Source organism: Neodiprion virginianus, chromosome 7 (genome assembly GCF_021901495.1).
Source record: "Neodiprion virginianus isolate iyNeoVirg1 chromosome 7, iyNeoVirg1.1, whole genome shotgun sequence".
NCBI classification, from domain to species: domain Eukaryota; kingdom Metazoa; phylum Arthropoda; class Insecta; order Hymenoptera; family Diprionidae; genus Neodiprion; species Neodiprion virginianus.
Window position 1 is genome coordinate 17391149 of NC_060883.1, and position 14410 is coordinate 17405558.

The 14410-nt window shown below is 36.7% G+C and overlaps 1 protein-coding gene across 2 annotated transcripts in view; it reads left to right on the forward strand.

The window, feature by feature from the left end:
- Nucleotides 1-14410, forward strand: part of LOC124308481 (zwei Ig domain protein zig-8) — a 409568-nt gene that overhangs the window by 97313 nt on the left and 297845 nt on the right. The window contains exon 3 of one of the 2 annotated variants that reach the window (XM_046771229.1): nucleotides 12522-12700. In XM_046771229.1, coding sequence (XP_046627185.1) covers nucleotides 12522-12700 — 179 coding nt within the window. The remainder of the gene's footprint in view (nucleotides 1-12521; nucleotides 12701-14410) is intronic. The other variant, XM_046771230.1, reaches the window with a different exon arrangement.

Sequence of the window (14410 nt, forward strand, 5' to 3'; positions counted from 1 at the left end):
ATCACACTCCAAGGAATCCACAATACTTCACATGATTTCATGGGGTTTGAAATAAGACCTCGTTCTAGACTTTCTTGGATTTCAGGAGTAGCAATATTTCGCGGGAGTTGGTACGTGTTTGAACTTGGTGACAAGACATTAGAAAAATCACCATCTTCCAACTTTAGAAAGAATTTAGATACAGCTGAATTTGAAAGATATGAATATTAATGTTACTACTGAATTTCAAACAAGAATCTCGGGCAATTTTTACTGCTGAGGCTGCGAGGTAACGATTTTTCTGAAACTGGTGTTCTAATGCGAGTTTCGAATCTTGGTCTTATCCGCCTAAGTATTTTATAAACCGAACCAAAGTAAAATACAATCCGGATACGAGCTTCTGTAAAACACAAGAAATGTTTTTGTATTGAGTTTTTTTTTTTTTTTTTTTACCGTTATATACCGCCCATTCCCTTCACTTTTAATACAATCTTGAAGCTTGGGGTGAAATTATCATTTTATACGATCAGTATTAGAGAGCACTTAGGTATAACCTGAAAAACATCTCCACGTGAAACACGAATATGCAAAATCCAAGGCTTTCTAGTCAGGTTTCTACGTTAATAACCTTAATTCAAGGGGCTCGAACCCGACTTGAAAGCCAGCTTTAATGCAGGTCATTCTTTGTCGACTCAACGAGGGAATTTCCCTTGACCTCTGACGTTATTTTTGCAGGTTAATCCTACCTTGTTCCTCTTGCCGGAACTGCTTGTCGAGTAAAGAATTTCCATCCATGTTCCCGGAATTTTTTAGATAAAATATGACGAGCTGCTCCCTTCTCTGCACTATCGTAGAGGGATTCACGGCTCGTTGAAAGGAGGAGACTTAAACTCCAGAAAGTACAACACGTTGGTCGAATTTGAATCAGCTGCACATTTCATTATTTTTCAACTTCCCGCTCTTCTTTTTTTTTCGAAAAATAGAGAGAGAAGGGCAAGTTATTATAATCACCCCATAAATAAAAAGTTAATAAAAATGTTTACCAGATATCGACGTTTTACGGTCCGGAAAATCACTTCAGATCATTTTCGGGTAGATCTTTGGATTTCTGTTTCTCTGGAAACAATTTTTTCTCCGACGATATCTCGAGAATGAATCACCGGATTCTGATGATCTTAGTTTCAATCCGCGCGGCTCTTCTTAGTCTAATTGCAAGAACGGTTAACTCTTGGATTTCATTGGTCTAATATTTTCATTAATTATTTAAATAACAATATTTAAAACAAAAAAAAATAAATAAAAATCCAAATCCCATCTTCTCATGTTTTATGAGCTCGAAGTGCAGTCAAGCGCGAAGTTTGTACCAAGTTCAAGCCAAATCACGTAATTCTTTCTTTATTTTTTCACACGGGTCTCATAAAACCCTTAAATACTTTTTCACAGTACATTACATCCGGGTAGTTACATCAGAGTGCGAATTGAATTTTGGTAAACGGAGAAGAAAATGTTGTGATTCCTATTTTTGTACAAGTTTATCTTTCGGAGCAAGTATATCTGTAGAAATTTCGAGCTATGCAAAACTCGTTTCAAGTTGATTACCACAAGCAATCGAATGTGGTTATTGAAAAATTAGCGCAAAAAAAAAAAACAAAATCACTTCAAGCGTGTTCGAAAGTTTGAAAATGCTGATTGAAAAATCGTGCTTTCTCGAACGAACCTTACCGGAACTAAAGTCTTATTTTTGCAAGTGATTAACATAACTGGAATAAATTGAGGATGAGAATATGTGATTCATTTTCTTCCTCAAGAAATTTCGGAACGATTTCGTATTAGTTTAAACAGAGATTATTGTTGAAATAAGCGATTAAAATACCGTATATATATATTATAACGCAAGTGTCCGGGAGGCTAGAAATTGTATAAATAATCGGAACGATCGATGTTCAATCAGTGAACCGATTAAGTCGTTTAAACCTCAACCTGGTCCTCGACTCTTTTTTAAATCCAGGTCCTGCATGCTAATGGCGCGTAATTACAGAAAATCACATTAAAACAGGAGGATTAAGTGGACACAGAATGTAATTTGTATATTTTATTTCGACCCACGTCCAGAGAAATACTTATTCGATACAAATACAATTTTTATCCGCTCACCGCACAGCCAAGCTTTATTCGATAGGAATGAAATTCCCCATTCGACCAGAAATTATTCTGAGTTTTCGTTTTGTTGAAAAAAAATGATCGGCACTGCAGAAGTTCGAACGAAATAAAATAATACAACATACAATACAAAATATATGTATAACAGTTTTGGGTGTTTTATTATCATGATTTGCACAGTTTAATTCCCCCCTTCCCCCATTCCCTTAACTTATTCCCGTTCAATTGCAATTAGTTCATCGTTTAATCTTAATTTTACCGGAGGTTTTGAATTGGATTTCACGCAAATATTGGCGCGCATTTAATCATATTTCGTTCAATTATTAGCATCTCTCATTTGTTAATTGAGATGGGAACTAGAATCTAGACCACAACTGGATAGTCGAATTATAATTGATATAACGACCTTCCGTAAATTGCCCTGATACTGTTTCCCAATTGTTCGACTTCATTAATGCGGCGTAATAATTAGGAAAAAATTACTGTTGCTTGGGAATATTGCAAATCAAACATTTATGGAAAATTTTAATAGTTATCGAATGTTGAAAATGCAAAAAAAAAGTTTTTTTTGCAATCTTTTCACATTTTTCCGTATCATTGAAAAAAATATTGAAAGATGCAAATATTCTTCCAATTGCAAATTCAATTGAATTTAGGTATATTTCTTTTTCGCATTTTTATAGAGCTCTTCATAGCTTAAGAACATATTAATTTGATGAATATATGTATACTCAGTAGAGTTGTTTTTGAATTTTTATGCTCACACGGGCATAAGCGCTGTTAAATTGATGAAAAAAAAAAATAAATTCCCTGATAATTTGAGCTCGCTACATCAACTCTAAGATAGTCCGCTTTGTAATCGTATCGAAATTTTATAAGTCGTTGACGAATAAACTGACGATAATGAAAAATACATATTTTTGTAGAGAATTGAACGCTTTACAAATAATCTCTGATGCATAAAATTCATAAATGAAAGCGTTCGTACGTTAATGAACATTTAAAGTTTAATTTATATAGAATAATTATTCTGTCAAATATGGCTACGAAATGAACATTCGTGTTACAAAATACATTGCATATTTCTCGTAGGCTAGAAAATTTAAGATAGATTCATGTAATTGCATTATTCTGAAACCTCATTATATAATAAACAAAAATCAAAAATTATTTTCCACTAGTATTGATCGATGTAACTGAAAAAAAATTTGAAAAATCTTAGTCTCGGTTAATATTGCGACCTGGTAACAATTCTCTACAAAAACATGTATTTTCGATTATTTTCGGTACGTTCGTCAACGACTTGTAAAATTTCACAGAGTAAAAAAAGTTTTCTCCATGTTATTTTCACAATACATATACTTCGATCAGAAAGCGGACTATCTCAGAGTTGACAGCGTGATCTCAAATTTTAAGGGAATTCTTTTTCATCAATTTGAAATCGTTTAAGCTCCAGGGAGTTAGAAAATTAAAAAACAACCCGACTGAGGACCACCCAAATAATCAGATTCGGTGTAAGACTGTAATTTCGTAACAAAATCAATAAAAAGTATGGATTTTTGGTCAGCCGAACACTTCGAGCTCCGCGCTGACGGCGTTTATTTCAATAAATTCGTTAGTGCCAACGACGTAATCTCGCGGCTTATAACGGAGGAAATTAGATTGAGGAATCGGACGAGGATAGAAGGGCGAGGTAACAACTCGAAATCCATTTGTCCCCGCGAGGTTTGAGGGTGGTTACAGGGTGCTGCCTGAAATTCCCGTCCCAAGACGAAAAGGGGGACAATTTTCCGTATAAGTGGCAAGATTATTAGTGATCTTTATTTATAGTCAGGGTCCCGGAGCCCTCGGCGCGGCTACTTTGACTAATTAATTATTATACGGCTAGCTCGCATGATAATTTATGCATTTTTACGGAAGAGTGCCACACAGGCCGGATTCTATCCTTCCGGGTTTCACCCGTAAATTTAACATCAATTCTAAATTTTCACCTCCCCCCCCCTCTCCCCCCTCGCTTTCTCTTCCCTCGACCTAAATCTGTCCCTCGCGATGTAGTCTCGGAAATAATTTGTATGAATTTTCAATTTCTCTTCGTCAAGAGTTGTTGTCAACTTCTAGTCAAGTTACGCTGAGCTTTGAATTTTATGAATATTTTCTAATTCTTACTCGCACAATTACGAGTTTGAAAAATTGAGTGGGCCAATTTTCGAAAATGTTTCTGGTCAAAATTCAATAATTGACTCTTGTCCGAATTTATGAATTTACGTAAAAAATGCGAATTGAACGCGATGAAAGTAGTGGTGGTTTTATTTTAATACTTGCGCTGTTTTCAGATCACTGGTTACAAAATTTATTTGGTGAATATACGGTTAAATATGTCCGATTCAATTTACAGGCGAACATTAAAAATGTTTTCTTCCACTTAATAATTTACTGTTAAAGTTCGTAGACATCGACTATGCACTTTGATAATCATTGATTTTACTTTTGAAATTAGTAATATTCAATTTCAAATTGTAAATTAATTTCCGTCCTCATTTTGTTTTCTCCGTTTTGCTTGAACGATTACAAAGATTAAACAAGGCCACTTTCATTCCAATTTTGATGTTCATTCTGTCGCTACAGAACGATCATGAACAAAAACTGGTATCTATTATTTACTTCGAACAAAAGCTCTGCACAAATTTAAGATTCGAATTTAAATTTTTTTGAATTCGTTTTTAAAATTCTTCGAAAGTACGTTCGATTCGATCAAATTCTCGTTTGGTATGTGATCGATAGTAGATTCAAAAATTAAGATTTGGAAAAAAAAACCGACCCATCGGTAAGAGTCTACTTAATAAGAGCAAATATCAGATAATCGTATGGTAACAATCGTCCAGGTCGTACTCGATCGGTAAAGCAGATTGAATCAGAATCGCCGTTACATATCTATTATCGATTTTTAGTTTTAATCAAGGCCTTACCGATTCCGAGTCATTCAATACATGAACAATGGTTCAGGTTGTACTCGGTCGGTAAGGCAGATTGAATTAGAATCACCATTACACATCTGCTATCGATTTTTGGTTTTAATCAAGGCCTTACCGATTCCGAGTCATTCAACACATAAACAATGGTTCAGGTCGTACTCGGTCGGTAAAGAAGATTGAATTAGAATCTTTTTAACACATCTACTATCGATTGTTTATTTTAATCAAGGTTTTACCAATTCCGAGTCATTCAACACATAAACAATGGTTCAGGTCGTACTCGGTCGGTAAAGAAGATTGAATTAGAATCTACTTAACACATCTACTATCTATTGTTTATTTCAATCAAGGTTTTACCGATTCCGATTATCTGCGGGAATCAAATCAGATATTTGGACAAGTGTCGCCTGCGTTGCGTTGCAGTTGGAAATTCCCATAATACTACAGCAGCGGCTGGTTTTCGGATTTCCCGCGCTTGTTTCACGAACGAAACGGCGATTTGTTAATTAAGCGAAACCACTCGCGGCTCGATGTCAATTCTAAAGAGAGATGGAACGGTCCTATTACCTAATGTACGTGGAGTGGCCAGTCGTGTACGTCGGGTTCGGTTCACGTGGGAGTTTATCCTGTGACCCCCGGGGAGTAGGCTAATTTTATTTTATTTTTCCCACTTTTTCTTCCTCGTTACTTTCTTTCTATTCTTTTTCCCCTTTGCCCGACGCGCCTGCAGGTATACGAAAAAACTTTGACTCGATATCCGTTTAACTGAGTTTCTGTTTTTTTTCTTCTTATTCTATTGTGGCGCTTTTGTAACTGGAACGTAAACAAAAAAAATGTTGTTTATTCTACGAAAGTTGAATTTATCTCAATAAGACATTTTGAAGTAGATAACGCTCACTGGAATTTAAATAATTGCAAGTCAAAAAAACTCTGATCAGAATTTTCGCCCTTTTACAAGTTTTTTTTTTTTTTTTTTCAAATGCGTGTTTGACATCGGATTGATATATGAACTTGAACGATTTTACGAAAAGCAACAGTCAGTTGGATGAAAAATGGTAATTTGTACATTTCCGATTTGGTGTAATCTCATTTTTTTCATCGATACGGAAATTGATTTCAAGTCATTTATAAGTTCAAGGATTTAATGCTTTCTTGCATTCTTGTAGTGTTCAATTTTTCCAAAACTTGATCACGTTTCCAATACTACTAAACTCAATTGTAGTTTCCTTTAGATAAAAAGTGTGTACCTCCGTTTAATTTTTCTTACTCAATGAAAGATACATACATACTGAATTAAAAATGTTGAATCAATATTAAAATTCAATAATCCACTTGCTTGTTCCAAATAATCGCTCTGTGATAATTTTTTTCTGCCTGTCACAGATAACAGGAATTGTAAAAAAATTTAACAAGGATTTCAAATATCATAAAATCGTTTATGTATATAAATAGTACGTTGCATAGAAGAGTTTCTCGAATTGTAACAAGACGCTATGATCTTATTAAAAACCGTTTATCGCGTAAAATGATTACGAATATCTAGATATCGAGAAAAATATTTCTCAGAATAATTAGCTTATTTACTGGTCACAGTATTTAATCAAACTGAAAACAGCCTTTGATATAAATTTAAATAAAACGAAATCGAGGAACTTGTGGAATCACTGGGGCAAGCAAAACCTTTGACTTTGCCGAAAGAAGCGGAGCGTGATCTTCTCATGTTTTATTTGCCCATGACTTTCAAAGATAGAAAAATCGGACGGCGTGTGTATCTGAAAGCTATCGGATCATTATACATGATCGGTACGAGAGAGCTGGCAAAAAGAGAGAAACATATGTGTGTATACTGCATCGAGACGAAAAGAGTGAGAGAGCGAGAAGAGCGGCGAAGGGGGGAAGAATTCGCAGCGGAGAACTAATCTCGAGATTTCATCCCGGTCCTCGAACTCGCGGAGATGCCCGATTTCTTTAATTCTGTTCTCGTTCATCACGAGCCTCGCCCCCTCATCAATTAGCGTAAATCTATTCGTACCTAGTCGAAAGAGGGGCTTGAAACTTCGATAAAGGTCATCTCGTCCCACCCTTCGATTCGCGTTTTGCAGGCAACTTCAGAGCAAGTCCAGACGAGGGCGGCGGCTCCGTGTAGCTACACATAATAAGCACCGAGAGGACGAAACTTGCTCTCAATTTCTCAAGAATAAAGTTTTCCCCGAAGCAGCTCGACGAGGACGCGGCTCCTGAATGACAACTTCATAATCTTAAGTGGCCCACCAAAAGTGGAATATTTAATTAAAGCGTTAATTCTCTAAAGCGTATTTGGTACACGGTGCCTGCCTACTTGCCTTGGGATCGCGTTTTCAAAACGGCTGAGTGCCGGAAGCTGAATCCGGCTGCGGTGGAAATATTTTGACGATCATTGCTACGCGACTGAAAAAAAAAATACAGATAGATCTTATATTTTATACCCTAGAAAACTTTGGGGCAAAAAAGATACACAGCTAGTATAACCCACGTTAAAAAATTAAACTAATGATAGTTATGATTGCTAATTAACATAAAATAAAATCAAAAAGTTAAAAGCAAATATAAGCAAAATAGTAATTAGTTGAATGTAACAGAGAGAGAAAGAGAGGGAGAAGGAGATTAAGAGGAAACGCAGAAAAAATACACAAGTTGAAAAAATCCAATTAGTTCCAATTAGTGTAGGCCAACGTATTTGAGACATCGTTCGACTGTTTCTTCCGTCCGCACGTGTCTTACTACAAAATGAAGCAGCGCGTCGCGTTTCACTGCTAGATGGCGTCGCGTTCGCTACCTCTCTCGCAAGCAGAGTAACTCCCCAAATAAATGATAACACGTAGCCGAACTGAAGATTTTTAACATGGAACGTTTATTTTCGTTAACTTTAGTGAGTGAAAGAATAGTAACTTTTAAAAAGTTTACATGTATATTCTTTGGGTTTCACAAGACTTGAAAGGTATTTATATATTAGATTGAAATTGGCTGAATCTAAATTTCGCCGCTCATGTTATTTGATCAACGAACAAGTTACGTTTATGGTTAATAAGCAAGTGCGCGGTTTTTAGTTTTCATCTGAAAGTTTTGCAGTAAATTTTGCGAATTCGATCTGGTAAATTCTGCAAAATATTGGATACGCGTGTCGGTAGTTCGATCGATGTTAGACAAGTTGTTACAGTCTGGATGAAGAAGTCCGAAGATGCGGAGCAAGAAATGTTCTCAGGGTCCCTCGATGCTTAAAGCTACGAGTTGCAGGCTGAGGGAGGTACGTATTCTCGGCATGAATTAATAGCCGCGAAATAAAAGGATAAAAGCATATAAGGCACGTATAACGATGATAATAACGGGAATAGTGAAAATGGTCGTAACGGTAAGAGTGGAGGGCGCATATAACGCGGTCGGTCGTCTCCAGTTTGTTATATTGCAGCAAGAAATAAAATACGGGATCGAAATCCCTCGGCTACCGACTCCCGGGGCTCCGGGTTCCCGCCGTTAAAATAAAATGCCTATTTTGTCTTATTTTTTGTTATTGTATTTTAGCTACATTTATCAAAACGGTATAGGCGGACTTGGCGGTGCGGTCTGGTTTCTCTTATTGCCAGCCACACGCTCCGCTGGCTTTAAGGATGGCGGAAAAGAGAGTAAGAGAAAGAGAGAGGGGGGGTGAAAAAAAAAAATTTATCAAACGTTGTTTATTTTCTACCTCCATACGTCATGCGTATACCTTATACAAATACATTACAAATTTTCACATTATACATTACATTATTACATTATTTTACATACATTATTCAATGTCTCAAAAGGTTTCACTGCGAAAATTCACTTCAGGGGGTACGTGATAATAAATGGTCACTTCTAAAATTATTCGAAACACTGCAATTCTGTATATATCCTCAAATTTTACGACACTAGGAATTATTCACTCTCTTCACACGTTAATAAATAACTCGCAGTTGTGATCTCGGAAAGTCGTCTTGGATGAAATTCCGTGAAACGTACGCTACGAAGCTTCCATAAAATCTTATTAAAAGTTATAAAACCCTGGTATGAAATCTCGTGAAGTTTCTCGAAACTGCATCAAATCCGACGTACATTCATTGAGGCTCCAATAAATCTGTCTGATCTTTCGAAAATAACTTCGATCTTATCAAATCCTCGGGAAGCCTATGCAAACGTTTTGACATTTATCGGAATTTGCGATCCATCGTAAAAATTTTCTGCAACTTGAAAAATTAGACGAAGACTTAATTAAAAGAATGTTATCAATAAAGTGAAAGTTTTGTGAAATCTTTGAAAATGCCTTTCAACGTTAGACCGACTAATCCGCACATGAATATGGAAAAAAAAAAAATACACATGACGAGAAAATTCGTACTTTGTAACCAAAACGGTGTCACAGTCTTATGATGTACTGAACACCTTAGTGCGCATGCGCCGAGTTGTTCGTTTCTTTTTTTTTGACAAGCTGGCCAACTCTGTCTCTGATTTGGCTCCGGCGTGAACTGTCAATAAGCGTCATCGTTCCGAGGTTATGTTGACTCGAATGCAGACTCTTCACATTTCGGTCATGTAAAATTTTCAATGCGACATAACCTCGCAACGTTTATGAATTTCGATAGTTAACGTTTGGCCGCTGCTGAGTTGGTCAATCTGACAAGCAGACGCAAGACTTGATGCGAATCATCTGAATCTACCAATGAAATCACGCGATTTTGCGCATGCGTGTTTATTAATCACTGAATTTCAATACGCCAAGTGTTTTCTGCTTCATAGTTTAGTGTGTGAAAGCGAACGCGATTCGTTTATAGTATTCGTGACGAGGTTAGTTTGTCTATTCGGTCTAGTCACACCCTTCGCAAGGATTCTTGGGTGATTTGAAATTCTCGATATCATGCTGAAAACATTAAATTCGAGTGTTGATACACTCTGGTAACACAGGTCAACAAAAAAAAAAAATTTCTTGCGGATCCAGTGAGATGAATATATTTCGATTCCATACATCGAATGATAACCAAAATCTTTATCAATTACTTTTAAAGTTTTTCTTTGTCTTTTTCACGTCGATAAATAAGTCTTGAAGCTTTTGGTTGATAGCTAATACGGATGCCTATTCGGAAGTAAAAGGAAAACGTTTTCACCCAGATACGATGGACTTTATCGTTGTTAACGTTATTAGGGGCAGTATAATGAGAGCATGATGGGAGATTACGTTTGGGGTTTGATACGAGAAAGTTCATACGAAAATAGAAGAAGTACAAAAAATATTCATTGTTAGATTTTTTCTATCAATTCATTTTCATTTGTAGCTATTATTATTAGTTATTATTTTTGGATAAGAGTGATTTAAATGTAAAGCTGAAGTTTGTTTAGTTGTTATTTACGATAAATGTTTGAGAAAATAGGTGACTCTTCTTAAAATCCGAAACATCCTTCGGGTTTCTACAAAAACAAACTTTACCTAATCGAACGATCTTTTCATTTATTAGTTACGTAAAAGTAACAAAAATTTGACATCTAGAACCCAGACTAAAAATTAGTGTTGACCGGTGTAAATATTAAAAAATCCCACGTTTTTATGTGCGAATTTATTTTCGATGGTACATCACTTCCTGTGACACGGGGTGCGTGGCTAAAACGAATAAAAAACAGTGCATCACGATGAACACGATGAGATTAAAAGGTGATCCGAGTGCGAGCCAGTAATCGGTGAAAAAGCGTTTGCGCGGTGTTGATCAGTGTACTAAGCTTATCATACGCTTTTCTGTATACAAGGTCGTGAAATGGGTGAAATTCAACATGTATTCAACACATCGGCCCCATAGAAACCATTGAAGCTCCCTCGAGCTGCTACCTGGCTTTGATGTTGATTTCGAATTTTGGTCTATAGAACTCGTGACCTCGGTTTAAGCTCACATACTCGTCCGTTAACCCGGACGACGTGGCACGTGGAACCTTTGCTTGTAGGTGCTTTTCCTCTGATCAGATTTAGCGGTACGTGATCCCGGGGCTTCCACGTTAAACAAACCACCAAATCGTTGACCGACATCGTTTCACGGTGCTTTCGAACACTTCTTTTCCCCTCTGTCTCACTGCGCTGTCAGTTGATCCTTGAGAACATCTCTGATACAGCCTCGGAGAAAAATGTTTCCGTGAATGACGCAACTCCGTGTAATACCATACCATGTAGTACATTGGTACTTGAATCAGTACATGCATTCAGGTCTGATGCTTGTCCGTATCGGATCAGATCTGATTAGATGTCGTCAATTTCAATTACACCAAACGATGGGTCCAAATACATATGATTATGTAGCCATTCGTGCGAATTTGAATAATTTAAATACACCTACCCAAGTGTTGAACTCAGTTCTCTTTCATTCAACAGATCTGACATTGTATTTGATCAAATACGGTTTTATAAAATCAGATTCACATCATATTTGGTCAGATCTAATTACATGTCCTCGGAATTAGCTCTTTATTATACGATTGGACCTGACAAGGTACTCCAGTTCGATCTCTTCGTTTTGAATTCTTTTGTAATATGTTATAGTAGACTAAAAACTAAGCGACACTTTTTTTTTCCTATCCGCCATTAAACACTTTAAGCAGGTGAAACCACCCTGCAAAGTAAGGCATGCCAAGGGACGATTTGACGGTTTCACCCACAAGAACATAATGTTTTCTAACCAATCCAGCTAGAAAAGTTTCCTCTTAAGGAGTAATGAAAAATGTAATTTTCTCAACTAAGAAAAATAAATAAAAAACAAACTGCCAAATCACCTCTTGGCATGCCTTACTTTGGAGAGTGGTTTCACCCCTTTAACACGTTGGATGGAAGATAAAAAAAAAAAAAAAATACGTGTCGCTTAGTTTTTAGTGTACTATAACGTGTTACAAAAAAAATCAAATCGGAGAGATCGACCTGGGATGCCTTCCTTATGAGATAAATACTGACCACATTTACTGATACGTGATTTGATTTGCTTTCATATCGAATAGATCTTATTCGTCGATGGTATAATCAGATATCGTACTACATCCGATCACGTATCATATGTACCTACTCTAAAGTTGAGTAACACGTAAATGGATGTGAAATCAGCAATGACGAGACCCACCCTGATCTGATTTTACTCTGTAATCACATCCATCTTCCAAAGTTTACGATTTCGGAACTCGGACCGTTTTTTTGTCCATCGATCTGATTGAAAACAGATAAGTGGACTTCGGATCTCGCAACTTTACTAATGTTTTCGGGAAAAGCGTTCCGTCTGAATGGGTAATCGACTAAAGTCGAGTGTCAAGTCCGGGCGTGAGTTAAGTGACCGTTCTGAATGGGTCTTGACAACGTGTTTAATCATTCTCTGGTTCTCCTTGTTGTAACAGCAGGTTACGGATCTGGTCAAGGCATCGAAGTGTCAACAGTCGGGTCCTACTCGGGTTCTACTCAACACAACATCAGTGGATGGCCGTACTTTGAGTACAACGTGCCCCGAAACGTGACTGCGGCTGTTGGCCAGACGGCGTTTCTTCACTGCAGAGTTGAGCAGCTGGGCGACAAGGCGGTGAGTTGGGTATTCTCGGCAATATCACAGTTTCTCTCACCATCTTGTCTCTGGTCTTTGTGTATTCACCCACATTCCATCGGCCGGCTGGCCTATCTGTCTCTCCATCTCTAGACTATCTGTCATCTGTGTATGTCCTCTGCGGTTTAAGCTTTTCTTGCTCGTCTAGCTCCCCGTCCTCGTAAACCGATAACTAGCCTATCAACTTGGCGTACTCCGTTCGTCGCAGTTCGCACTCAAGGTAAGTGTACCAGGTATCGATACGTTTAGAACCAGTTATTGACCCTTTCGTTTTCAAAAATTATATTTCCACCGCTCAAATTTTTAATTTCTCCATTACTAGAACCAATTGCTGGAGGGTTCGACAGTGCAAATTTATTTTTTGGTCATTTTAGAACTAAGGATCAAACAGATACAAATGGAATTGGTCAAGGATTGGGGCAGAGTTAAACTGGTACGCTTACCTTACAAAGAATCCAATAGATCCTTGGCCTCGAGTGGCTGAGGGCAACCTTTCGCAACTCTCAACCTTCCTCGAGGGCTTGAGGCAGTGCCCTTCTGTACATTCTTAAGGTATTTGCGCAGTAATTTCGGGAATGTTTAATTCCCATGAGTTTTAGTTATATAATTTTTTGAATAATTTTGAACAGTTGTATAAAGTTTGAAAACGATTTCCCCGTTTGGTTACTGAGTTTTTTGATTTCAAAGTTGAGCTATTTTATATTGCGTAGATAGGGATTGGGATAAAAATTGAGAGTTTCGAGGTGGTTGTTTCAGAATAAAATATTTGGACGCGAAAAGAAAAATATCGAATAAAGTAAAATGGATATTTAGGAATAATATATCAAATTTTGGCGAATTTTGTCAGTCGTTTATTAATTCAAAACATAATCTAAAAAAAATTCGATTGTCATTTTCGTTAGGTTGTACATTTGGCAACGTCGCAGGTATGCACATTATGCGAGGTATTCAAAATATTTGTTTTATACTGTTCAGACATGGTATTATTAAAACACTTTATTTACTTCTTTTTTTTTTTATTTTGTTTTGCGAAATAAGGCGGTGTCTGAGCCTTAAGAACTCATTCCTTTCAATATTACTATCCAATCGTAACAAATTTTATCTGGTAGTCCCACATCTTGTGAAGTACCTGATAAATGCATGAAATTCCGTGCAACCTTGGTTTTTTTTTTTTTTTTTTTTTTTTATAGGTTTTATCGAATGCTGTTCTATAAATGGTTTTGACGTTTCATCAAGTTCGTAAATTCTTAAAAAATGATTCACGAATCGGAGTCTCATGAAATCCTCAAACCCCGAAACTTTTAAGGTTTCTACAGTTCTGTAATCAAATGCCTATGGAATCTTATCGAATTTCATCGAGTCGACTCAAATCTGACGTAGTACAGGATAATTTCACGAAATCACGGGTCCGCTTGTATTATGATTTTTTTTAATGATTCTTGTAGGTTCTTCTCAAGTGATTCACACAATTCCACAAAGTTTTTGATACTTTACGGTGTCTTACATATAAGCTTCTTATGAAATTTGGAAGAGTGTTTAAATCATTGTGGGATATTTTCAAATTCGTAAAATTATACAAAACCTTGTGCATCGCAGGAGAAAATCCTCTGAATTTATTCAATATGGATCAGATCGCGAAAATTTCACGAGACATCGTATCGTTTTGGTCAATTTTGATCAGTGATTTTG